Source organism: Myotis yumanensis, unplaced genomic scaffold (assembly GCF_028538775.1).
Source record: "Myotis yumanensis isolate MYYU_CA2020_CCGP unplaced genomic scaffold, mMyoYum1.0.hap1 SCAF_1, whole genome shotgun sequence".
Lineage (NCBI taxonomy): Eukaryota > Metazoa > Chordata > Mammalia > Chiroptera > Vespertilionidae > Myotis > Myotis yumanensis.
Genome location: NW_027223752.1, coordinates 153,024,072 through 153,051,137, shown reverse-complemented (window position 1 = coordinate 153,051,137; position 27,066 = coordinate 153,024,072). Strand labels below are relative to the sequence as shown.

The 27,066-nt window shown below is 40.4% G+C and overlaps 1 protein-coding gene and 1 non-coding gene across 2 annotated transcripts in view; both read right to left on the bottom strand.

Moving 5' to 3' along the window:
• The window catches only part of ARHGEF38 (Rho guanine nucleotide exchange factor 38), a 139,461-nt gene that overhangs the window by 72,256 nt on the left and 40,139 nt on the right, over positions 1 to 27,066 (bottom strand). Inside the window, exon 2 of the mRNA XM_070408580.1 lies at positions 21,674 to 21,864. Coding sequence (XP_070264681.1) covers positions 21,674 to 21,864 — 191 coding nt within the window. The remainder of the gene's footprint in view (positions 1 to 21,673; positions 21,865 to 27,066) is intronic.
• LOC139001368 (small nucleolar RNA SNORA28) lies at positions 903 to 1,026 on the bottom strand. Its single transcript, XR_011469966.1, has one exon. It is a non-coding gene; the product is annotated as a small nucleolar RNA SNORA28 (small nucleolar RNA).

The window sequence follows — 27,066 nt, the reverse complement described above, 5'->3', positions numbered from 1 at the left end:
AACCACAGGGAACAGGTGTAGGTGCCTCCTATCCCTCCTTTATTGTGCATGAGGTTGTAGGTGAAAAATCAGACCACCAATAATCATGTCATGGAGGTACTAACAGAGCTGATAGTCAAAAACCCAGGTCAGCAAAATTCAATGTTAGAGAGAGTTAGAAAGTTGAGCTAAAGATCAGAAAGAAAGAAGCAGAGGAAGTAAGGGAAATTGGCAACACTGAATATAAAATAAGAGACAGACTTGGAGGAATTTCTGAAGATGAGGTCCAACAACTGCAGCTTCTTTCTCATGCTCTCAGCATGAGTGTCATTGAGTGTGCCACATCCATTTAGTGGGGAGGAAGGAGGCAGGCACTCATCTTTTTCTCTTATCCTTTTTGGCATTGACCCATCTATTGTTCCCCATACTGGACATGGATACTATTGATAAGGATATTCTGTTATTGAGCATAGAAGCACCACTTCACATTGAGCCTTGTTTGAAATGTGGTGACTATGTCAGTTATTTCTTATGCAATATGGTCTGACTGTACATGTTTTCTCAACCATCCTGGGAAATTCTTCACTTTTCTATCATCAGTCTTGACCTCAATAAAACTTCCAGTCTCATCTGTAATCAAATACTATGTGATTGTATATAATGAGTTTATTTCAATATAGTGCTATACAACTTTTTTCCTATTTTTGTGTATTCTGAAATTACCTTTATCTCTATCGTACATTATTACATTACAATCATTATTAGCTCATAGGGTCTTTAACGCAGTATCTCACAAAATGTTCCTTCGTTAAGCACTCACTTTAACAGGATAGGGCATATGTGGCTCTTCTGCTTAAAATCTATGATATTACTATAGAAACTACCTAAAAGCAGATTATGCTTTGCTAATACTTTTTTTTTTCACTGTCTAAGTCTACATAATGGCTTGTCTCATAGAGAAGAACATCGGAATAGGCTGGGTTTTGTTGCTATAGCTAGCTCAAATTGTGTCAAACAGTGTCGATCATCTGCCACAGTTAATACTTTTAAATGGCTACAATGTCACATAACTCTGAGTACCATGGATTGAATGAATTATTTATTCTGAGTTGTTTTCTGCTTTGGTTATTAATTGAATCACAAAGATGTACCTTTGCCTAGTGCAAAATGTTTTTCCCAAAAGTTGTGAATGTATCAAATTTTTGTAGGTTGAGTTATTTTAAGATATACTAGGAAAATATTTCTTAAAATCATATTTGAAATGAATCCTTCTAATAAGTAAAATTTCATCCTTAATTTATTTTCTTTGTAAGATTAGATGGAGTTCATACAGTGTACCCTATTATTATTTCATTTTGTTGTGGAGCCTTTATTCTGAGGAACTTAAAGTATTTCATATTTATTATTTCATATATCTTTCCAACATCTCTGTAAAATACATACAGTTTGAATGCAGAGAAACTCATGCAGAATGAAGAAAGGTGTCAAGCTTAAAATGATGAAGTTCAGGAAAGAGCTAGAACTGGAAAATGACCTTTTAGTGCTATGCCTTAGGCCATTGCCAGCAAATATTATGAATAGAATACTTTGCCATCTCTCTTTGGATTTTGTTTGCTTGTTTCTGAGTTTTTCAATAAGTTATCATTTTTATAATTTATTTCCCAAGGTCAGAATCTTGCATATCTAATTTAGATTTTAAATTCAGTTAGCAAGGATCTAATTCTATATCTATCTCTAATCTTAGCTCAGTGCAATGAATATTAAATAACAAAATATAGGTTTTTATTTCATTTCTATCTGAAAGATAGAAAGGATGAAAACATCAATTGGCTTGGTTTCAACCGCCAGTATCACCACAGGCCCATGGGGATTCTGTGAATCATAAAATGAATTCACAGTCAGTCACTGCTATGCCAAGGGACAAACAAAGGTCTGGTCCCAATAAGCTTTTAAAACTGGTAGGTGATTTTATAATTACTGATATAAACTCAAGGAATCATTTACGTACATTTACTAAACATTTACTAGGAAGAGGATATGTTCTTAGAGCTTACATAGAGTTATATTTTAAATGGATTAAAAATTCATTATTTTTTAAAAAGATTTCATTTAGGCATACATTATTCTATATATAATAATTTAAATGTACAAAACAGAAAATTAAAGGTCAGTGTTTTTGGTGATAATTCTTTGCTTTATACAAATATTCATCACAGAATCTATTTCAAATAGCAAGTTCCCATTACTTTTAAATAATTTTTGCTGAACATACAGTTGCATGTGTCCAAAACCACTCAGGTAAAAATGTCTAAGTAAAGGAAAACATCTATAAGACTTTGTCAATTCAGAGACTGTAATCATTGGTATAGAATTACTTTGCACCTGACAAGCACCGTACACTCCTGTTTTCCAGAACATTCCTTGCACTTACCCGCATTTACATCCTAGCCAAAACCCTTCCCTTTCCTCACAAATGCTTTGCCCTCACATTACTTTACAACATTCTACCCATCTGAAATGGACTATGATAATAATAGTGTTTGCCCATGTCTCTGCCCTATTTGCATTTTCTGGGAAAGCCCCAGCACCTCTATCCAATCTGGTGAAACTGTCAGTCATGATCCCCTTCCTCCTGTCCCACTCCCCACAGTGACGGACATGTGACATAGCTGGCCGCAGAGAATGGACAGGTTTCCAAGCAGAGCTAATGAGACTCCTCACTGGTTTTTAATACATGGTCACTGGGAAATAGAAAGGCTTGGCTTGTAAGCCCTAATTATGTAAGTTTCTGTCTTCAGCAATCATCTTTGTGCAGAGTTTGAATGAGATAAAGTCAACAAAGAGAAGAGAGCTAAGTGTGACAACCTCATTTTAGTTCCTGGATCAACCTCATCTGAAGCAAGACATCCTTACTACAGAAGTTGATAAAATGCCTTTTTATTTCCTCGAGTTTAAATTTGGTTACCTACCACTAATAAAGGACTGGTACACGTTTCTTTATTTCTGGCCAAAATCTCACTTTCCCCTAAGAAAACTTTCCAGCTCCCTTGGTTAGAATTAACCTCTCCCTCTTCTGACCTTCCATGACACTTGCTTCCTATTACTCAGTGCTTATATTGAAAGATATCATTCATTATTAACCTGTCTCTATGCCAAGCCTGTGAGATCCTCCAGGACATTTGTCTTTGTGCATTGTTTGAGTACCCCACTGTGTCTAATCCAGTGCTGGGCTCACACCTAGTCCCTCAAAAATAGTTTGACAATTTGAATTGAATTGAATCACTACAATTCATATGATCTATGTACTCTGTGAAAGCCATCAATAAAATGTTCTTTGCAATCACTCTATAGGACTCTGAATAACAAGTATGCAGAGATCAAAAGTGGTTTAAAGAAAGAAATCAAAGTCACCTAATTTGGTTGTTCAAAATATCATTTTAAGTGAATACTTTATAATTTTCTGCTTAATTTTATCTAAAAAGACCAACTGTTGTGCTCAGTTGTGCCATTAGTGTATGTAGAAAATTTGCTGACAGGCCAAATTTCCCTTTAGTTTACACTTGGGAAATCGCTGTTTATTGTTTTCTGTTTAAGGAGCCTAAGGCACTCAGCTTGAGTCACAGGGAGGAATAACCAAACATTCCTAGTTCGATGTGTTGTGGAGACTTCCAGCCAAGAACACCTTTAAAAGTGCACGTTGAAAAGACATCTAGGAATAATATTTTTAAATAAATGATGAACATAAAAGTCATTTATGTTTATTGTAGAAAGAGAAAGAAAGAAGGAAAAGAGAGAGAGAGAGAGAGAGAAGAAAGAAAGAAAGAAAGAAAGAAAGAAAGAAAGAAAGAAAGAAAGAAAGAAAGAAAGAAAGAAAGAAAGGACAATCACATCCAGCTGGCCTGGCTCAGTGGTTGAGTGTCCTCCTATGAACCAGGAAGTCATGGTTTGATTCCTGGTCTGGGCATATGCCCTGGTTGCAGGCTCAATCACCAGTAAGGAGTGTGCAGGAGGCAGCCAATCAATGATTCTCCTTCATCATTAATGTTCTATCTCCCTCTCCCTCCTTCTCTGAAATCAATAAAAGTGTAAGTATATATTAAAAGAGAAAAAAACACAGCTTTATATATCCATATTTTTTTTTAAAAAAGGACAGAAAATACAATTGCTTATAATTCTACCATATAGGTATGTCCTGACAAATTGCTTGCTTTCTCCATGTGTGTACATCAGAAGATTTATATGCCTCAAAGAATGTTTTAAAATTTGGGTGTTTTGTTAACAGCATAACATAGACATCTTTTCATGTTATTAATTTTCCCAATTGCACCATTTTTTAAATATATTTTATTGATTTTTTACAGAGAGGAAGGGAGAGGGATAGGGAGTTAGAAACATCAATGAGAGTGAAACATCGAACAGCTGTCTCCTGCACACTCCCCACTGGGGATGTGCCCACAACCAAGGTACATGCCCTTGACTGGAATCGAACCCGGGACCCTTGAGTCTGAAGGCCGATGCTCTATCCACTGAGCCAAACTGGTTAGGGCCCAATTGCACCATTTTTAATGTCCACATTATGTAGAAAGACTGTAGTCTACTTAACCGAATCTTTGAAATCTAGATAGACTGCTATTTTCAATATTATAAGCATCTTTCCTGGCTAAAATCTTATTCACACCCATGATTATTTCCTCATGATAAATTTCATAAGTGCAGTTACTAAGCTAAAATTACTAGTATTTCTTAAGGCTTTTAACAAGTCTAGCAAATTATAGCAACAATTAGAAACATTGTATTTCTTCTAGTAAACAATGAATTAAAAATCCTCAGTTTGCCCGGCCAGCACAGTTCAATGGATGGGTGTCAACCTGTAAGCCAGGAGATCACGGTTCAGTTCCAGGTCAGGGCACAAACCTGGCTTGGTCCCCAGTGGGGGACAAGCAGAAGGCAGCCAATCAATAATTCTCTTTCATCATTGGTGTTTCTATCTCTCTCCCTTTCCCTTCCTCTCTGAAATCAATAAAAATATATTTAAAAACAACAACAAAACTCTCAGTTGAATATTACTGCTCTGACCTCAATTTGGAAATATATTTTTAGGATTCTAATTTGACAATCAAAATCACACAACTTTAAAGTTTCATATATATATATATATATATATATATATATGGCATATTTATGACTGTAAAAAAAACAGAAGAAAATAAATAGCATCTTTTTTTGTTGTTGTTAATCCTTACCCAAGGATATTTTTCCATTGACTCTTTTTTTAGAGCGAATGGAAGGGAGGGGAGAGACAGAGAGAATCGTTAACGTGAGAGAGACACATCAATTGGTTGCCTCCTGAATGCATCCAGACAGGGGATGGAGTCTGTAACCAAGTTACGTTCCCTTGACCCAGGACCCTTCAGTCTGCAGGCCAACGCTCTACCCACTGAACCAAACCAGCTAGAGCAAATACCATCACTTTTGAGTGCCATGCTGATCCCCACCAACAAAATGCTTCTCTGGAATTTGTTTCCAAAAAAGACTTCAATGTTTCTATTGGGTGTGTCTTGGCAATAAATCTAAGTTCAACATAGGGGCCAATTCCAGACTCTATTAGAAATCAATATAAGGAAATCCACCTTGGATGTCATCTGACTCAGATTAGCAGAACCCTGGTCCCTCTACCCCAGTGATGGCGAACCAATGACACGCGTGTCAGAGGTGACACGCAAACTCATTTTTTTTGGTTGATTTTTCTTTGTTAAATGGCATTTAAATATATAAAATAAATATCAAAAATATAAGTCTTTGTTTTACTATGGTTGCAAATATCAAAAAATTTCTATATGTGACACGGCACCAGAGTTAAGTTAGGGTTTTTCAAAATCCTGACACGACGAGGTCAAAAGGTTCGCCATCACTGCTCTACCCCTTCCAGAAGGCAGTTCCATTATGGCAGAATGGCATACCCAGTTCCAAGTGGAGCTGCCTTCTAGAAGGGGTAAATCTCACAGCATCACAGGGCCTGGCTGTATTCCCTAAGATAGTGTGCTCCATTATTAATGTTGAAGCCATGTAAATCCAGTGACATAAAGACTGTAACTTTAACAAAGTAAGGTGAGAGTGGTAGAAAGTTGAAAATGTATTTTAAAAAACTGCAAGAAGTGGCAACCCACTGGACATATTCTGAGAGGCAAGAATTAAGTCTTGTTTTATTTTTTTTTTTAGGGAGGCAACTGAGAAGGGGAATTGTAGCAAGAGGAAAGAGATGTTGGCAGAAGGGCCTGGCAACTGCAGGACTAGAATAATTATCTAATTACTATGACGTTTACTCAATTGGCTTCTAGATTACGAAGCTTTTCAGGGTAAACTAGCCATTATTTCATCAGGTTTCACAAAACTACTGATTTGTATGTGTGAAAATTCCTGCTGTGGAACTAGATTCTAAACTGGCTAATTGAGTCAAACTACAAGTTGAATCGATATCACTGCCAGACAGCAAGTCTTTTAATTAATCTTGAGGCTAAATGTCCAAGTTACCTGATAACTGCCCGGAAACAGTCCAGGCCAGGAGGCATTGATGAGCACTGACCTATGTCCCTGCAGAACTGTCAGTCTCTTTATAGAAAGTAAGGCTGGAACTTCAGTTCAGACCTCTCAGCATGTGCCAGAGGAAGAGCAGAGCCAACAGAGGTGAATAAAGGGCAGACCAGAGACTGTGGTCCAATTGGAGAAGTTCCTGAGGTCTTGAGAAAGAGGATTGAGCCCTACCTAGAAAGAGAAGTGAACTCCAGGTGGTTTGGCTCACAGGCTGGAGCATCCACCCTCAGAATGAATAATTTCAGGTTCTATTCCCGTCAAGGACACTGACCTCGGTTGCAGGCTCAGCTGGGGCGTGTACAGGAGGCAATTATCATTCACTGTGTCTCTCACATAGATGTTTCTCTCTCTCTCTGTCTCTCCCCCTCCCAGTATCTCTAAAAATCAATGGGAAAAATATCCTCGGGTGAGGATTAACAAAACAAAAAACAGAGGGGGTGCGGGGGGAGAGGATTGAGAAATCCATTCCAAAGTTTATTTGACTAATAATAAAAAGTAAAGTGCTTATATTCATATCCTTGGATAAAAGGTATATAGTTGACCAAGGGTCCTTGCCTTTGGTTCTCTTATCTACCTTGACACAGGAACAGAGTTACTTGGGGCGGGGGAGGGGGAGGGGGGAGTGTTGGAGGTGGTATGCAGATTTGTTATCCTTTCCTCCTTAGAATTTTATATGAAACTAGGCGCCCAGCACGCAATTTGAAATCACGGGGCACCGCCCTGCCTTGACACCCAAACCTCTCCACCAGAGCTCCAGTGCGCCTGGCCCAGCCCCCAAACCCTCTGGCCTTCTCTGGCTACTTCAAGCCCTCAGTCCCTCGAGTTGCCTAGGGCTGGTCCACCTTCTCTGGGTGCCTCTCTGCTTCTGCCCTGTCTCTGAAGCAACACAGTGGCTCCGCCCCATCATGGTGCCAGAGGAGAGCATGGAAGCCTCCTTCCTGCCTGCTGTGCTGTGCTCCTTCCCCTGGCAGGTGGCCGCGGGGCACTCAGAGTGCTAGCAGTGGGTGGCGAGGATTGGTAAGGGGGGCACTATGCGCTCTCACCCCTGCCCTCCCCAGCACCGGATGGTCCCGCCTCCTCCGAGTGCCTGCCTGCTTCTGCCTGTCTCCAGAGCAACACCCCAGCTAATATGCTAATGACCTGGTATTACCCGTTATGGCGTATTGACCATTAGCATATTAGCTCTTTATTAGTATAGATGCTCAGAGAACAAATAGTACTGCTAGGAATAGACTTCTGAGCTGAAGATCCAGTAAATTTTGTGATCCTTTAAAAATTCTAAAGAAAAAGTAGAAAAGAAATATGAGTTATATTGTCAAAACACAGGAGAAAGTAATTTGGAAACAAACAACCAGTGAGATTAGAAAATAAAAAATGTTATGCATCCAAGTCAACCAAAAAAGTATATTTAAGGGCTCTGGATTGAGCACAATGAATAGGATAAACATTTTTGTGCTTTTGTTAGGGGCAGAAATAGAATATTGGGGACTAGCTATAGTTATCAGAAACATGAATCATGCTCTGTTAACCTTGATTGTTTTATTCTAATTATAGAAAGCACATTCTAACCTGACCAGGAGTTTTAAACTCTCTTCCCCCTTCACCCAGGACCTGGGAATCATTGAAAGACTAACAACCTTGTTACCAGAACAGTGGAATCCAGCCCACATTGCCTGTAACCTGCAACCATTTATACCCATTCTTATTCCTTTTGCTTACTCCCCCAGGTAATTCTTATTCTATCTAGTATAAGCAGCTGTCTTATGGGAGGGTGCAGAGCAGATTTTTGTGGGTGACCTGCTGCTCTCCTATACTGCTGGCATCTTAAATAATAAAAGGCGAATATGCAAATCAACCAAATGGAGGAATGACCGGTCACTATGATGCACACTGACCACCAGGGGGAAGACGCTCAATGCAGGAGCTGGGTTCACAGCTGGCAAGCACAGCGGTGGTGGCAGTAGCCTCTCCCATCTTTGTAGCAGCACTAAGGATGTTCGGGGAGTGGGCCTAAGCCCTCAGTAGGACATCCAAGGGCTCCCAGATTGCAAGAGGGCACAGGCTGAGCTGAGGGACTCCCCCCATCTCCCAGTGCATGAATCTCGTGCATCGGGCCTCTAGTTATTGAAATAAACGCTCATATACAATTCAACACTCTCTCTGCTTAATTGGCCCAAGGACTGACAGGCAACCCGGGCCTTTTGGTTGTCCAGTTTCACTTTGATCACTTGAGTGCTTACTGTCTGTGTGAATGTGTGCATGTATATACACGTGTGTGTTTATTCTTTCTTTTTCCTGCATATACAAACTCAAATTTGATGATGTAATGAAAACAACCAGCAGAAAGCCAACCATCTAAATAAACCTCTTAACCTGTCAACAGAATTATTATCCTTTAGATCTATTTCCTTTAGATCAATATCTGATAGAAACAAATGATATTAGAAATTGCTTGCTAAACATTCGCAAATTATTTTTTTTCACTTTGTAACACAATTTACAAAGTTTGAAGTTTTAATAATACAAGCAAAGACTAGGAAAGTCCTCAATCTGCTAAAAATAATTTTAAAAAGGTAGAAGAGATTTGAAAGGGAAAAAAAAGACACAACATTTGCTTGAGATGATGAATATAGGAAGAAAAGAAATGTGGAAAAAAAGGTGTGGTGGGCAGGTATGTAAAGGTGGCCTGGTATAAAGCAGGAACTAGGGACAAAACTGCCGGACAGAAAACAAATACCCAGGAAGTCTATCTGTGTCATAAATTCTGGAGTTTCTCAGGATTTGGTCATTCCACAACTGGCATTCCCACACGTTCTCCCTCAGGAAATCTCACTTATTTGGGGCACTCTGATGACCATGACTAGATTAATCATGACTCTGCTTAAAATTTTCTCTAGTTTTTCATCCCTGATGCATAAAGTTGGTACTTCTGGCTTGCGGTCTCCATGGTCTTGTCTCCAGCAACACTTATCTCCAGCAACTCGGTGCTCCCGGCACATACCCAGCTACTGCATATCATGTTTCCTTCCTCAGGCTATCTCCTTGGAATCCAAGAATGGAAGTCAAAATACAACAGAAGGTTAAAACCAAACACTTCTTGCCTCAATTTCCCTTGGAGTGTCAATTTCTTAAAATACCAAATTCCAAAGTGAGTATGAGATGTTTTGTCACGTGTAGAACTTAGAAAGCCAATCTCAGTGAACTGTTTTAACATCACCTATGCAGACCTCATGCCTGAGAAACCTAGAGGAGACTGTGGCAGTAGCAAAGTGGTGGTCAACTTGGGGAGAACTTGCACTCCGTCAGGGTTTGGGGGTAAATGATGCATGAATGTTTCCCATGGACCGGATATGGCCTCCATGCGGGAGGGAGCTGGTGTGAGCTCATCTCCGATTCTGCCTTCAGGACTGAAGGGCAGAATGGGGAGTTAAACCCCGATGTGGAGGAGCTGAGGGGAGAGTTACAGGCCACCATCTAGAACAGAGATTCAGTCGGGATCAAGTGACCTTCAGGAGAGAATGTCCCACCCCCCATCACCACTGTCATGGATATTTACACACACACACACACACACACACACACACACACACACACAATCAGGGAAGCGTGATTACATCTGGAAGGCCCACAGAAGGCAAAGCCAGTCTATGATGACACCAGTCCAAGTGGACCTAACCCTCTCCCTTAACTTGCCTCCCACTCATCCTCCCGGGGTCTGCAGCTGGCTGGGCCTGGTGTCTGGGAAGGAGAAGAGCAACATCGGGAGGAGAAACAGCAGGAAGCCACCCATACTCCCTCCTCCCACTGCAGGTTTCCCCTTGAAGCAGGCCTGCCAAAGCACAAATTAATACCTGACGGACATTCTAATGTGTGAAGTGAGACTGTGTCTGTCTCAGGTCTATTATGTAAGAGGAAAAAAAGTCATGGGCCAGCTACAGTTTTCACCCAGAGGCGGAAAGCACAGTGGAACCTCATTTCTCGAACTTAATTCGTTCCAGGAGGCTTTTGAAAACCGAATCATTTTTTCCCATTAGAAATCATGTAAATGCAATTCATTCATTCCAGACCCCAAATGATTCCCTGTTTTAACCTTTCTTAAATACAGTACATGTCTAATGTATTGTTTAACCTATAAACACTTCAAAAATAAAAAGGGCATGAAATGTAAATGAAAATTTAACAAAAAGAAAAAAAAATGAACAGTAAAAAATGAAAATTTAACAACAATAATAAGCAGCAACAAAAGCAAAAAAAAAACAACCCACAAAAATATTAATATCCTGAAATTTTAACAGTGGTAAACTGACTCATATTCCTTTGTTTGTTGCCTGAGAGACTTGTGGCTAATCAGATAGCTATCAGCAGGAAAAAGGTGGTCAGGTTGAGAAGCAAATTGTTGGAGATGGGTGACATTCGAGAATCAAGGTTTGACTATAGTTCCCCACCATAAAGTTCATGGGTGCTCCTCATAGCATTTGCCACATTCCGAATCCCAAGAACCGCACAGAGACAGGAAGGAAGCAAGAGTGAGTGTTGATTTTAGAAATCAGAGCCAGTCCCCACATGTTTAAATTGCTTGTAATTTCTCACTTCTCTCACTTTTGAGAAACTACCTCTTTGTTAGGAACCCGAGGTACCCAGCCAGCCCGGTGTCCTTAAGTCACCTGTGTTCCAGAAGAGAGTCAACACGCAGCAGAGTTTGGCTGTCACAGGGTATGCCCAGAATGATGGAAACAAGAATGAGTCCTGCAGCGATGAGGGGGCGGGGGGGGAGGAGGCGGGGGGGGGGGCGTGGTGCAGATCATTGGAAATTCCATGTATTAAGTGTGCCACCAAATTCCAGACTGCAACTCTAAGGGTCACTATAGCTCACTCCTCTGTCACCCTGACCTCAGGCACCGATAGTTTAACCTCACAATCTCCAACATTCAGTGAGCCCGTTTTGGTTCTCCATGAAACACTGTCCAGTTGCACTTTGTGCCTCTGAAAAGGCTTTTAAGTACATCTCCATTCCCTATTCCCCAAGTTAGTTTGCCTAATACTTTCATTTTTCCAAAAAGGTAAGCTTTATGGGGCTTACAGCACAATAGTCACCTCCCTTCCTTTAAAACATTCAGCTCCTCCCAGTTGCCTACAGAAAAGACCCATAATTCTCCATACTGGCAGTTTTGTCTGGCCAAGACCCTGTCTTACTCCAATTGCTTTTATTCTTATAAGAACCATCTGCTCCAGTCAAAAGGAATGGCTTGCTCTCAGGCTTGCCACACGCCAGCTCACTCACCACATTGGCTCCTGTGCTTCTCTGCTCTTGGCATCTAGTACTGCTGTCCTGACCCTGCCTTTGCCTAACCAGTGCTCATCTGGGGCAAAGTCTATATCTTCTCCTGGACTTCCCAGACCACTTACTCACCATTCGTAAACAGTTGATAGTTATTTCTGCTCAAGTTCCAGGCACTGTAGTAGAAGACTGGAGATACAGCAGTGAAAAAAAATGAGACAAAACTTTGTGCTTCATATTTGAGACAAGTAAATGAGATAAATAAGTAAATTCCATAGTATGTAAATATATGGTGAAAATGTGATAAAGATAATATCCAGCAGGAAAGAGGGGAGAGGGAATTGGAGGGAAACTACAGCACTGGGAGCACTCACCCACAACCGTTTGGTACTAAAAGTTCCTGTGCAGCCCTGACCAGTTTGGCTCAGTGGATAGAGCGTCGGCCTGCAGACTGAAGAGTCCCAGGTTCGATTCCGGTCAAGGGCATGTACCTTGGTTGGGGGCACATCCCCAGTAGGGAGTGTGCAGGAAGCAGCTGTTTGTCTCTCATCAATGTTTCTAATTCTCTATCCTTCTCCTTCTCCCTTCCTCTCTGTAAAAAATCAATAAAATATATTTTTTAAAAAAGTTCCTGTGCACACTGAAGGCCTTCTATTGCAAGAAATTTGATTCTCTATTTAAAGGTGTTCTCTGACCACAGATGCCTACTCTGTCTACACACAGGGCAGTCTAGAGTCTCAGGAATGAACACTTCTGAAGCATCCCTCAACCAATGTCTAACAGGAATTGGGGGATGAATACCCCTTACGAGGAACAACTCTGAGGTATGTTCTGTATAGCGTCCTAGGGCTCCCAATGAGATATCAGCTTCAGGTCACAGAAGTAATCTGCTCATGAATGTACCATATACAGTCTTCTTTCCTTCTCAGTCTCATGTCCTCATTTCTTTGCAGCTGTTCCAGGGGATCAGCTCCCAAATAAATGACTTGCTCTACAATGCTTTTATCTGGATCTGCTTACAAGCCAATATAAGATAGAGTGAGGTGGTCAAGGAATGTTTCACTGAGTAAAGCCTTGAAGAAGGCGAAGGAGCAAGCCCTTCTTGGGGCAGAGGAGTCAAGGTAAAGAAAACAGCGGAGCAAAGGTCTTGAATCAGCAGTGTTCCTGGCTTATTCATAGAACACTGACAAGGCCAGGTGAGGTCAGAGAGAGGGGGAGGGGCCAGCTCATGCTGGACCTCATAAATCATCATAAGACTGTTAGGTTTTAATCACAGTGAGATGAGAAGCCATTGGAAGGAACTGGAAGAGGGACATTATCTGACTGATATTTTAATATATTTTTGTTGATTTGAGAGAGGAAGGGAGAGGGAGAGATAGGAAACATCAATGATGAGAGAGAATCATTGATCGGCTGCCTCCTGCACACCCCCAACTGGGGATTGAGCCCACAACCCTGGCATGTGCCCTTGACGGGAATTGAACCCAGGACCTTTCAGTCCGCAGGCTGACGCTCTATCCACTGAGCCAAACCAGCTAGGGCTGACTGATATTTTACTCTGGCATGAAAGCAGATGAGATTCTCAACCGAGTGAATGTAGTAGACAAAAGAGAGAAGAGGGCCACAGACTGAGCCTGGATCTACTTGCGTGTTTAGAGATAAGAACCAATTAGCAAAGGAGCCTGAGAAGGAGCTGTCGGATCCGTTGGAGGGAAACCAGGTGTATACGGAGTCATGGAAGACAGAGAAGAAAGCTGTTCTTCCCAACGCTGTTAACAGGTCAGGAAGTGAATACCTCATTCTGCTAATGCCAGGCAATTGTTTGCTGCATAACTAATTAGCACAGCTAATCATGAACTGCCTTCTGTCACCATCATTTCTAGCATTGCCTTGAAATATATCTTTGATTGTTATTTGGCTTTTTATGTGTTTATATGTCATTTTCTTGACCAGATTATAAACTCTTCTAAGGGAGGACTATGACATAAATTTCCTTGATTCCCACACAGAATTCAGCAGAGGGCATTCATGTAATAGACACTTGACAAACATTTAATCTTTTAATTTGCGTGTTCCACTGAAATATCATTCCTCGTGAAATATAGCCTAGTTAATCTGTCTGGAAGTGATCTGTCCCTTCTGTGAACTCTACTTTTAGAACTTATTTTCTGCTCTAACAATTATTGTTTTGCATTTTCCATTGCCACCTCTAACTAGAGATTCATAATCTTTTGAGGGCAAGGGATGAGTTTCACATGTTTTAATATACTCTAAATGGCAAACAATGAATTAATTAGTTGACTCATACAATCTTGAACCATGTCTGTAGCTAAAGTGCCTTAAATAATGCTTATTAATAAATACCTGTTTCCCCAATATGTGCTTCCTTTCTGACCCAGAATTTATTCTTTGGAGCCTGAGATTTCTGGCCCTGCACAGCTACGTTGCTCTAAGGCTGAGGAAAGCTGCCATTCCGTTAGAGAGGTTTATGGCATCATTAAAATAATTGCAACCACTGAAATTTGTTGTTTATTCTCACAAATAAAACTAAATTAAAATAATGGTTTATTCATCTCAGTTCCAAGAAGAAAGTGATAAGCACAAGTCGGCTACAGGCACGACTATCCTGAATATTAAAATAGATTCGTATATGACATTTCACTTTTTCAACTCTGGGCATTCCAATGCCTCACTTATCTTCTCATTTGTTCCAGCAGGTTTTTATATGGACTATATCTATACTAATAAAAGGGTAATATGCTAATTAGACTGGATAAACCTGATGTCTTCCGGACGTCCTTCCAGACAAAGCCACAGTGGCGGGGGCCGAGGCAGTTAGGGGTGATCAGGCCAGCAGGCAGAGGTAGTCAGGGGCGATCAGGCTGGCAGGGGAGAGCAGTTAGGGGCAATCAGGCTGGCAGAGAAGCAGTTAGGGGCATCAGGCAGGCAGAGTGGTTAGGGGTGATCAGGCAGGCAAGCAGGCAGGCAGGTGAACGGTTAGGAACCAGTGGTCCCAGATTTCAAGAGGGTTGTCCAACTGCTGGACATCCCCCAAGGGGTCCCGATTTGGAGAGGGTGCAAGCCAGGCTAAGGGACCTCCCTCCCCCCCCGCCCCCCGCCACATGTACAAATTTCATGCACTGGGCCACTAGTATATATATATATATATAGAGAGAGAGAGAGAATAAAAATTAGAGAAAACTAAAGTTGCTTTAAAATGAAACTATGAGGTCCTTATAAATAGAACAACACAGAGGAGAGTTTCCATCATAAAACTGCAATACAAGGAAAAAAGAAAAAAAGAGTTCCCTCCGTTTTTGAGCTGAGTCTTTCTAAACAAACAAAGATAAGAGATTCCTACTCGCAAATAGAAGTTTCACATGCTAGAATATTGATGTATCACTTCCATACCCAACTAAATGTGAATCCAATTTGACATCAAACTGCATGTCTTCCAAGATGACAAAACAGAAATGTCCTCTCAGGGGAAATGGGAAAGTGATGCGCAATGGTTTGGTGTCAGCACTTAATAAAGAGGTTAGTTAGACATGAGATAGTGTGATTGGCAGCACCACTACTTGTGTGACTTTTATTTTTAAATTTAACATTTTACAGCTATAATCTCCAACACATAAGAACTGCATAGAGTTCTAACCTGCTGTATGATCATGGGATTCTTCAATGTGATATGACCTTACTAATCATGAAAATCAGTAGTTTTAAAGGACTGGAGACTATACACTTAATATCTAAATCAAACTTCCAGCAAAAGCTGCCCAGAAGAAAAAAAAAAGCAGAGCTCAAATAGGAATTTTGGTCACTATAGTAATGAAAAATCTGAGAAATTGAAGCAACTCTTACCAACTGTAATTGAGATATGGGGAACAACAAATAACTCAGAAGAAATACACTTGGAGAGAGGTGTTAGCTAATGTGCTGGTGGTAACTGTATTGCTTTTGTTTTGATATCATCAGTCTGGCTTTGATCTCTGCACTCATGAAGTCTGTGAAGTCCTGAGACTGAGAGGTTTGACCGCAGGAGGTGCTGACTACAGGGGAAGAGACTGGAGTAAGTAGAATGTGGAAGTGGAGACAGGGACTTAGTTGGCTTTTTCCTGGTTTGTTTTATAATCTAGAAAGATTTCTAGTATCCTGTCAACCACATGAGAAAGAGAATACACGGAGATTACCTACAAAGTTTCTTCTAAGCAACCTAATGCATGTCTTTATTCTAAAAATGCAGTGTGTACCTCTCGGCAATCATAATAAGAAGGGAATTACTTAGAAAGTTTTGGAGAGTAAACAAGGTAAAGAGTGGGAAGAAAAGTTTTTATCCTTATACATAAACTGTCATCCGAGAAATGCCAATTAAAACAACAACAAAATGCCAATATACCTAGAATGCCCCAAATCCAGAACACCGGCAACACCAAATGCTGACAAGGACGTGGAGTAACAAGAATGTCCACTCATGGCTGGTAGGAATGCAAAATGATACAGCCACTTTGGAAAGCAGTCTCACAGCTTCTTACAAAACTAAACATACTCTTGCCCGGCAGCATGGCTCAGTGGTTGAGCGTCAACCTTTGAACCAGGAGGTCGAGGTTCGATCCCCAGTTAGGGCGTGCAGGAGGCAGGTGATCAATGATTCTCTCTCATCATTAATGTTTCTCTCCCTCCCTGTCCCTTCCTCTCTGAAGTCAATAAAAATACATTTTAAAAACAACAACAACATACTCTTACCATGTGATCCAGCAAATGTGCTCCTGGGTTTTTACCCAGATGAACTGAGCTTATGTCCACAAAAACCTGCATGTGGCTGTTTATAGCAGCTTTATTCATAATTGCCAAAACTTAGAAGCAACCATGGTGTCCTTCAGTAGGTAAATAGATAAATAAATTGTGGTACATCCAGACAATGGAATATTTTTCAGCACTAAAAGGAACTGAGCTATCAATCCATGAAAAGACACAGAACATCTTAAATGCATAATGCTGAGTGAAAGAAGCCAATCTGAGAAGCTACAATTCCAACTATATGACAGGCAAACTATGGTGACAGTGAAAAGACCAGAGGTTGCCAGGGGTCAGTGGGGAGGGAAGAACGAACAGGTGCAGCACAAAGGATTTTTAGGGTGTGAAGCTACCATAACAATGGATACATGTTATGATATATTTGTCAAAACCCACAGAAGGAACACTACCAAGAGTGAACCTATGGACTTTTGGTGATAATAATGTGTCAACATAGGCTTATCCGTTGTAACAAATTTAACACTGGTGGGGATGTTGAGAACAGGGGAGGCTATGCATGTGTGGGGACAAGGAGTATATGGAAAATCTCTGTACCTTGCCCCTCAACTTTATTGTGAACCTAAAAGTACTTAAAAAATAGTCCTAAAGGAGTAACCGGGTGATAGGAAAAAAAAATGAGAGGGAAAAATTGCAGAGTCGTCAATTAAACAAAAATGAATGACTATTATTTCTGACAATAATAAAAGTCTCTTAGTGAAGCTGACAGCCAGAGAAGACAGTTCTGACAAGAGTATTTCTGTGACACTTTAAAATTCATGACAGAAGGTATTTGATCACCCGTGTTTTTCTCTATTTGTTAAGCAGGCAACGTTTTAATAAACAGCTTTGAAAAGCTGGATTTATCTATCTATATATCTGCCTACAAATGAAAGCAGGGCGTATTTTAATAAGTACTAGATGTAATATTTCTGTCTTGATTCTTTTATCTTGTATTTCAGTGAACTTTCTTAACTGTAATTCTGTCCTTTGTTCAGGGGGAGTAGCAGAATTCCATTACATGTCATTGTCTGAATTTCTCTTATGGAGAAGTGGGACTCTGAGAGCTGGGCTGGGAGTGAATGAATTTTGTGCACCAGGCCTCTAGTAAATAAATAAAAATCTACCAAATGTGCATCTAAACATATATACCTATACATAGAATACACTAAGAAGCTGGTAATGGTGTTTGTCTCTGGAGAAGGAAATTGGGCAGCTATAAAACCCTATACCTCCTTGAAATATTCACTCTAGTGCTATGTGAATTTTAGAAATTTTAAAAAAATTAAAATTAATTTTAAATTTAGAAATTTTTAAAAAATTCCAATTCCTCTATTTTTTTTTTTTTCAATTAGCTTTTGGTCCTTTCCTTACACATAAAACCCCTTTCCATTGTCAGATTGACATGATTTTTGTTTATTTTGACTTCCTGCCAAAAATGTAGTCTCTCTTATTGCCCTGTTCAGATAACAAATGACTAGAACCTGTTTTCCCACTAAATGTTTCAACACTGACTGTGGTGGAAAACTTTTGCCTTCTTTGCAAAACGTCTCACAATGCTGCTATTAAAGATGTTGTAACTGCCGAGCTTGGCCCTGCTTTCAGTTAGGTGAAGGTTTGTTTATAGAAAACCTTGAATTAAGATTAGGGTTTGTAACAGAACAGTTATCAGTCAAGCACTGGGTCTAGACATTTATTTGAACACTGATCCCTTCATGCAGGTTCACTCAGATAAGCTCAGTGCTTTTCTCAGTTTTCAGCTTCCTTCTTCTAACTTTCACCTGCACAAATGGATATGTTTCTTCTGGGAGTGAAAAGATATGGAGGCAACACAATGGATCGAGACAGTCTTCTCAACAACAGAAAGGACAGGCACAGAGAAAAGGCACAGATCAGATGACTTCCAACCTCTCTCCCAGCCTAACCTATGCATGTAAAATATTTGCTTATGTTGTCTTGGGTTTAGCGAAGCATGGCTTGCAGATTATTCCCATGGTTACATGACAACTGTATGTGTTAATTTATATATGTTGACACTAACTGATGACAGGTGGCCGATGTGCAAAGGCCATGGTATTTAAACAGTTAGGAGGGAAGTGAGGACATGAAGGAGCTAATGAACATTTTAAAGCTGGTCAAGTTCATGATCTGGTGGCATCAATTAACTACCTCAGCACTCGTATAAATGTTTATAACAGTCATGTGAGTTCCTGAGCCCTTATTTACTTAATCAAAGGTTAAGAGCATTAAGAAGTGGGGGGAAAGTGGATGTGAGGTGAGAACTCTGAGAAACCTTAAAATAATTGCTATTACAACAGTAGTGGATGGGGACAAATAGACTACTAGACTGAAACTAATTCTGCAATGAGGAGGACAGAGTATTGGGAGAAAGCCAAGCAGAGAGAAGTGTCAGATATGACAAAGCAACAAGCTATAGACATTCTTAATAGAATAACAAAGGAAACATGAGTTAGAATTCTGAGAACTATAATTCAAAGCACTGAGAGCAAAAGTTAAACATGCTAAATAACTAAACTACATGTCATCATAATGGTAACGTTTTATTTTACATGGTCCGAAACACCAATTCTGAGGATTGCTTATGAGTTATGTAGGAAGCAAAAAATAAGAAAAACAACAAAAACAAAAATGAGAGAGCATCTCTAAGAGTACAGCTCAGCAATGGCATTTGTATTGATGGGGCCAGGTTAACTCACCTGTGTAGTAGGTGGTTTAAAATTGAGAACATTTTTATACTAAATAAACTCCTTATTCAATTTGATACAAAAATAGATTATGAATCAAAAGAAATATTTTCCTTATATATTTAGTCTTTTTTTATACTGATCATTGATTCATCACAGGGACAAATTTTTGGTAAAATGTGCTTACTTTGAAATAAACACATCTTAGTCACATATGCTTTTATACATATTAAATATTTTATATGCAAGTTAAAAGAGAAAGAAATAAAGGGAAAATACAGACAATTCTTTTATGTTTTTGTTTTTATGATAGCAGATAATGAAGATGAAAAATATCCAAGAGGGAGGGTAAAGGCCATGATGCAGGGGAGAAAGGACACTGCAGGCATGAAAGCCTAGAGCAGCGGTTCTCAACCTGTGGGTCGAGACCCCTTTGGGGGTCGAACGACTCTTTCACAGGGGCCGCCTATGACCATCGGAAAACACATATACAATTACATATTGTTTTTGTGATTAATCACTATGCTTTAATTATGTTCAATTTGTAACAATGAAATTGGGGGTCACCACAACATGAGGAACTGTGTTAAAGGGTCTCGGCATTAGGAAGGTTGAGAACCACTGTCCTAGAGGAAGCCCGAGGGGAAAGGTCCACTGGGTTAGGAGAGAGGTTATCCTTAATGAGAAGCAGGAACCACTAGCCAAGTTATGTGGCTAGAGATTCAGGTAGGTTGGTAGGTTTGGTGCTGAGGGTGTGTGCATTTGCTGATTGTGTCTATTTTCTCAATGAATGATGGGAAAGGATGTTAGCTGAGAGTTAGGAGATAAGAGAGAGCGAGGTATGAGGAGAAAGAAAAAGATGTGAAAGAATCCTTTCAGAGACGTACCAGAGGCCTCACTTGAAGAAAATGGCCATGAATTTTAAGAGATTGGTTCAAAGGTGTGGGTAATAATGTGAAGTAGGCAGAAAAAATGACCTTCATGAAGTGTTTTTCAGACATGTAAATGTAAAGAGAAAGACAAAAGGGAATTGAGTTTATTGGCCAGGAGTAATTATAATGAAGGACTCATGGAAACTAAACCAAGTGTGAGCTTGATCGACAGTGAAAAGGTAGGTGGTGGTCAGATCAATAGCTTGGAGATCCTGGTGGGTGGCATCAAAAATTTTTCAGAGAGTTCCAGTGGAAGTGGGCTATGAGCGAGGATGTGAGGGTTGGAAAACAGTAAGCCTGAAATTCAGAAGATGAAGTTATTGGTAATGGCATTTCTAGGGTATGTCCTCAGAGTGAGAGAGGTTCGAGGAAAGATGACTGGGCATGAGCAAGGCAAGGAACTGAGTGAGAGGCTTGGAGGCTATGTGGACCACTTGCCTGAATATTAAAATCAACTAAAATTTATGTCTGCATTATTGGGGAGGGGGAGAGAAGAGGGGAGGGGAAAGAGGAGAGGAGAGGAGAAGAGTGAAGAAGAGGAGAGGGGAGAGAACAGTGGGCTACATTCTAAATTTTTCAAAGAACAGAAGTGACTGGTGGGACTGCAACATAGGGAGGGTAGGTAGTAGTAGAGTCTGATGCCATGTACATTTAAAATTAGTATTTTAAGAGACACATAAATGAAAACATTGTTGATAAGCATGAATATATGCCAGAATAGAAGTTACATCACATGCAGCTAGTTTATATTAAATAAAAGACGACACACTAAAAATTATTTGATACACTTAGCAATGGAACTAGAGAGCAAATTTTTATCATGACTTTGAATGTTATTCCACTCTTACGGAATCAGTAAGAAATTTCCAGCCATAGCCAGTTTGGTTCAATGGAGAGAGCATCAGCCTGCAGACCCAAGGGTCAGGGTTTGATTCCGGTCAAGGGCAAGCAGCTATAGAGGTTGCATACCAATCGATATGTTTCTCTCACATCCATGTTTCTCTGTGTTTTTCCCCCTCTCTTTCCACTATTTCTAAAGATCAATGGAAAAATATCCTTGAGTGAGGAAAAGAAAGAAAGAAAGGAAGGAAGGAAGGAAGGAAGGAAGGAAGGAAGGAAGGAAGCAAGGAAGGAAGGAAGGAAATTTCTAGATTCAGGTGTCCCTCTACTGACACAAGAAGTGAGTCTGATGATACCGTCCGCCGACCCAAACCTGGGGACCCAGGGAAAAGGCCCATCTACCCAAACCTGGGGACTCAGGAGAAAAAACCCGTCACCCTCCCCACCCCACCCCCCTCACTGCGGCAGAAGCTACCACTGATAAAGGTGGGTGCTTTGATTTCCTGGAGCTGGTGATCCTATTTAGGACGGCCGGTGGGGTTCAAAGTTGCATTTACCTGTTTATTTCTCAAGGGCTGAACCACTTCCTTAATGCACAGCTCTAGATCCTTGAGATAGTCCCTTTCCGTCTGTACCAGCTCCTCGATGATTTTGGAACGCCTCGCCATCATCCTCCGCGTCTGCTGCTGCTCCTCCTCCTCCTGAGTCAGGGTCTCCGCCGCACACCCGGCCTGTGGACTCATCTTTTCTGTTCAGTGGAAACATGTACATGTGAGGCATTCTGCGGGGTTTCTTGTTCCCTCACCACAAACAAGACACTGCAAGCATATTGTTAGCAAGGAAAAATGCTTAGGGTGTGGTCAAGGTGTGTTCTTAGAAAGTGATGTGTGCTGGTTCCCTCTAAAGTCAGAATCCTAGGAACATGTGAGCATGAAGGGATGTGAGAATGGACTACTTTTGATAAAGTAGTTAAATGATATTCAACTGCCATAGTTTGTCTTTAAAATATCTCATTGCTACTATATATGGTATAAAATAGTCTTCAGGCTAGAGGTAAAATGTATAAAAACACAGTTCAGAGCTGTTTCTGGACACATGTGCTTTATTTAAAATTTATTTTTAATTATTGTTGGCATGTAATATTATATTAGTTTCAGGTGTACTGATAACACAGTGATTAGATGTAAATATACCTTGCAAGGTGATTGTCTCAATAAGTCAAGTAACCATGTTGCAATAGTTATTATGATATTATTAACTACTAGAGGCCTGGTGCATGAAATTCGTGCATGGGGGTGAGGGGGTGTCCCTCAGCCTGGCCTGCACCCTATCCAATCCAGGATCCCTCTTATAATCTGGGACCACTGGCTCCTAACCTCTCACATGCCTGCCTGCTTGATCGCCCCTAACCCCTCTGCCTGCCTGCCTGATTGCCCCTAACCACCTCTGCCTGCCTGCCAGATCACCCCTAACCACTTGCCTGCCTACCTGATCACCCTTAACTGTTTGCTGGGGGGCAGGGCCAGCCCTGCAAGGGGCCTTCTGCCTACCTGATCACCCCTAACCACTGGCCTGCCTACCTGATCACCCCTAACCGCTGGTCTGTCTACCTGATCATTCCTAACCACTCTGCCTGCCTGCAGAATCGCCCCTAACTGCTTGCTGGGGGGTGGGGCCAGCCCGGCGAGGGACCGTGGTGGTTCTGGTCTAATGGTCGTTATGATCGTGATGCCGTTATGGTCTCTGGCCTTTTATTATATAGGATACTAGAGGCCCAATGCGTGAAATTCATACAAGGGTAGGCCTTCAAAGCCCTGGCTGCCTAGTGACCCCAGCTACCTTGTGGCTCTGCCCCTGCCTACACCTGCCTTGGCCTAGTGCAGCCCACATCTGCCGCCAGGCACCCCCAGTTTCCCAGTTCCACAGAGCCCCCTGATAGATCACCCGGCAGAGGGTGGCCTGGGCCTCTCTCTTTGGGGTAATTGCGGACCCCTTCCCATCAATCACCCCGCAGAGGGTGGCCTGGGCCTCCCTTTATGGGGCAATCGAGGGGTGATGACAGGCCCCCCAACCAATCGCATTGCACCCGCCTTGGCTGGCCTGGCGCCAGTGCGTGTCAGTGTGGTCGTCCAGAAGGTCGTCCAGACATTCATTCTGCTGTTCGGTTGTTCAGTCGATTTGCATATTACACTTTTATTTTTATAGATTCCCTACCTTGTACATTACATCTGTGACTTATTGTATAATGGCAGTTTGTACTTCCTTAAGCCCCTTTACCTTTTGCCAACTCCAAACCCTTCCCATTTCTAACCTGCTAAACCATCAGTTTTTTCTCTGTATCTGAGTTTGTTTTTGTTTTGTTTATTTTTTTAGATTCCATATATAAATGAAATTATACAGTATTTGTCTTTCTCTACCTGATTTATTTCACTTAGTATAATACCTTCTAAGTCCATCCATATTGACACAAATGGCAATATTTCATTCTTTTTTATGGCTGAGTAACAGTTTGTTATATATAGTATCATTTTTATCCATTCATCTGTCAATGGACAGCTAGATTGCTTCCATAGCTTGGCTGTTGTAAATAATACTGCAATATATCTAGGAATGCTATATCTTTTCAAATTAGTATTTTCTATTTCTTTGAATAAACTCCAAGAAGTGGGATTGCTAGATCATATGGTAGTTCTATTTTTAATTTTTTGAGGAACCTACATACTGTTTTCCATAGTGGTTGCACCAGTTTACAATCCCACCAACAGTGCACCAGGGTTCTCTATTCTCCACATCCTCACCAACATTCATTCTTTGGGGTTTTCTTTATATATATATATATATAATAGCAATTCTGACAGGTGTAAAGTCATATCTCCTTATGGTTTTAATTTGTATATTCCTGATGATTAATGATGTTGAGCATCTTTTCATGTGTCTGTTGACCAGCTGTATGTCCTCTTTGGAGAAATGTCTACTCAGATCCTCTGCCCATTATTTAAAGAGATTGTTTGCATTCTTTGATATTGAGTTGTATGAGTTCCGAATATATTTTGGATTTTAACTCATTATCAGATATATCATTTACAAATATCTTCTGTCATTCAATAGATTGTTTTGTCATTTTGTTGACAGTTTCTCTCATGGTACAAAAGCTTTTTAGTTGAATATAGTCTCATTTGTTTATTTTTGCGTTTGTTGCCTTTTCTCTGAGAAACATATCCAAAAAATATTGGAAGACCAATATCAAAGAGTTTACTGCCTATGTTTTCTTCTAGAAGTTTTATGGTTTTAGGTCTTATATTTCTTTAATCCATTTTGAGTTTTTGTTGTTGTTTTTTGTATATGGTATAAGAAAGTGGTCTAGTTTCTTTTTTTTTCTTTCTTTTCTTTTTTTTTTTTGCATGTATCTTGGACACATTTGTTTTTAAATCAAGAGAGAATTTTTAACTGGTAAGTGGAACACCTTCCACTTTTGTTTGTTGCTATTATTAAAACTAATTGCTCCCCAATATAAATGGATAATATGCAAACTTTACTAAAATGGAAAACAATTGCATATGAGTGGGATTTTTCTTTCAATTCACAATCAGAATCCATGAAAGTGAGATAGTGGTGGATTAAATAAATATCAGCTAAGATTTTTTTGTATGGCTTTTCTTCAATATGATGTTATCTCAAAATTCTTGAACTGCAAAACAGAACATTTTAATTAAATAATGACTGAAGGGCTATTGCAATTAATGGGCAGCCTCACATATACCCAAGGTTTTATATAAACTACAATGTAAGAAAGCAAAATATTTTCAAGGATGCGCTCCACACAGTAACATAAAATTTTGGAAGCCACAAACTAGATTACAAATGAAATCAGAGCAGGGATAGAAAGCAGGGCAGTGTTGTGTGTGTGTGTGTGTGTGTGTGTGTGTGTAAATGAATTTGCTTCAAGCTCGAGGTCATCACAAACTTAATTTTTTATCTTAGTCTCTGCAGTTGCAGAAGTAATTTCATTTCTTTTCAAGCTAATGTGATTTTAGTAACTGATACGTTAGACATCTTTGATGCTGACACCACTTCCTGAGGATGTAGAGCTTTGCCAAAGCCTTCACACAGACTCAGGATGGAAAAACAAAAGTGCACAGGTCACGATGTATGGGAGGAGAGGATATTGTCTTGGATGACTGCAGAAATGAAGCTAAGAAAACTGGAGAAAATTTATAGTAGAGGAGTTAATAGTTCCATGCAAAAAGACTGCCCGAAAATGCGAAGAGGCACTCCAAAAGTCGCGAATACACCTCTCTTTCTGGCCCACTAATTTCAGGTGTTCTGGCAGTAGCATCTGTGGAGAATGGTGTGAAGGTAATTCCAGCGGTTGTTGGCAGCTGCACTAGTTGATCTTTGGCCAATCCTGACTTTCAGGTAAATATGCTTCTGGACCATTTGCCTGGTAGCTATCTTTCTTCATCAGGAAAGAAAATGGATTTGACAGATGCTATCTGAGTTTTACAAGACTTGGGCCATTCAGTGCCAGAGAAATAATCTGCCTGAGCTCTAAAAGAAGAGAGAATCTATACAGAGAGAGAAAATGAATGCATGAGGAGTTCTGCAGCCTGTGTATCTTACTTTATGTTATGAGCATTTTTGGATGCTTGCTAATTTATAGTATTGTTATTGGAGAATAGAAGAAGCCTGCCTCTCAGCACCCTAAATTTGAAAGAAAAAGTTATAGTCAGGTGTCATTATTATTAATTATTTTGAATATAATAGAGGAAGGTAGGTCACTGGAGAGGGGACCTGCAGTGAGCAGGCTGTATACATCACATGACCTCCTCTGTGAGCCTCCTTTTGTCAGTTTCTTCTAAAAGGGTGGAGGTTGGCTAACACCTGGAGATCTGGTACTCATTAAGGCTCTACCTACCCTCTCTACCACTATGAAACCACGATGGGAGGGTCCCTATGCCATCATTGTATCCACTCCCACTGCAATCAAGGTCAGTGGAGTCGACTCCTGGATATATCTGTCTCAAGTAAAGCTTTGGAGGACGATGAAGCTGTATTACCCTCAACTGAATCACCGGATTCTTATTCATGTGAGCCTCTAGAGCAGTGGTTCTCAATCTTGGCTGCACATTAGAATCACCTGGGAATCTTTTTTAAATCCTGATTTCTGGGCCTCATCCTCTGGAAATTCTGTTTCTTTGTTACTAATGTTGTGGCCCCACCTCATAACAAAGAAACAGAATTTCCGGAGGATGAGGCCCAGAAATCAGGATTTTAAAAAGATTCCCAGGTGATTCTAATGTGCAGCCAAGGTTGAGAACCACTGCTCTAGAGGACCTGAAACTTCTCTTTCGAAGGGATCTTGGGGAGTCAATGAGTGCCAGATAAGTAACATACTCTGGTATTTCTAAATAAACAGTGTTTTCACTTTTTAATAATTCTTATTCTGTCTTTTTATAAGTGTCACCTGAATCCTAGGCTGGTTCCTGAGGAGACCTTCTCTGCCCTTGCTGGGACCCAGAAACACCATAAGATGCTCCTACTTATAGCTCCTTTTTGTATCCCTAATGTAGCAAATTTTTCAGCCATACTGGCTCTCCAAATCCCTAACTACTAAGTATGTTATAAACAGCCCAATTCAGGGTCAAATAATCTCAATTAGATATATATATCTCCCACATCTCTTTCAAAGTAAAATGTACTAAGTCTTAGTCTATAGGACAACTTATGCTACCACTACCACCAACCAGACTGGAACCCCTTCTCAAGCCTCCACAGATTTTTATTCACAGAGAAGCCCTTGATTGAGCTGGGCAAAGTCGGTGCCATGAATAACACTTCTTGCTGCAAGCAGCTTTGCTAAAAGGAAGTCTGGGCACCAATTAAAGATATAATACCATCTCTATTAGCTAGCTCCTCTTCTTAGAACTTGGTTTATACTGTTTTTTAATTA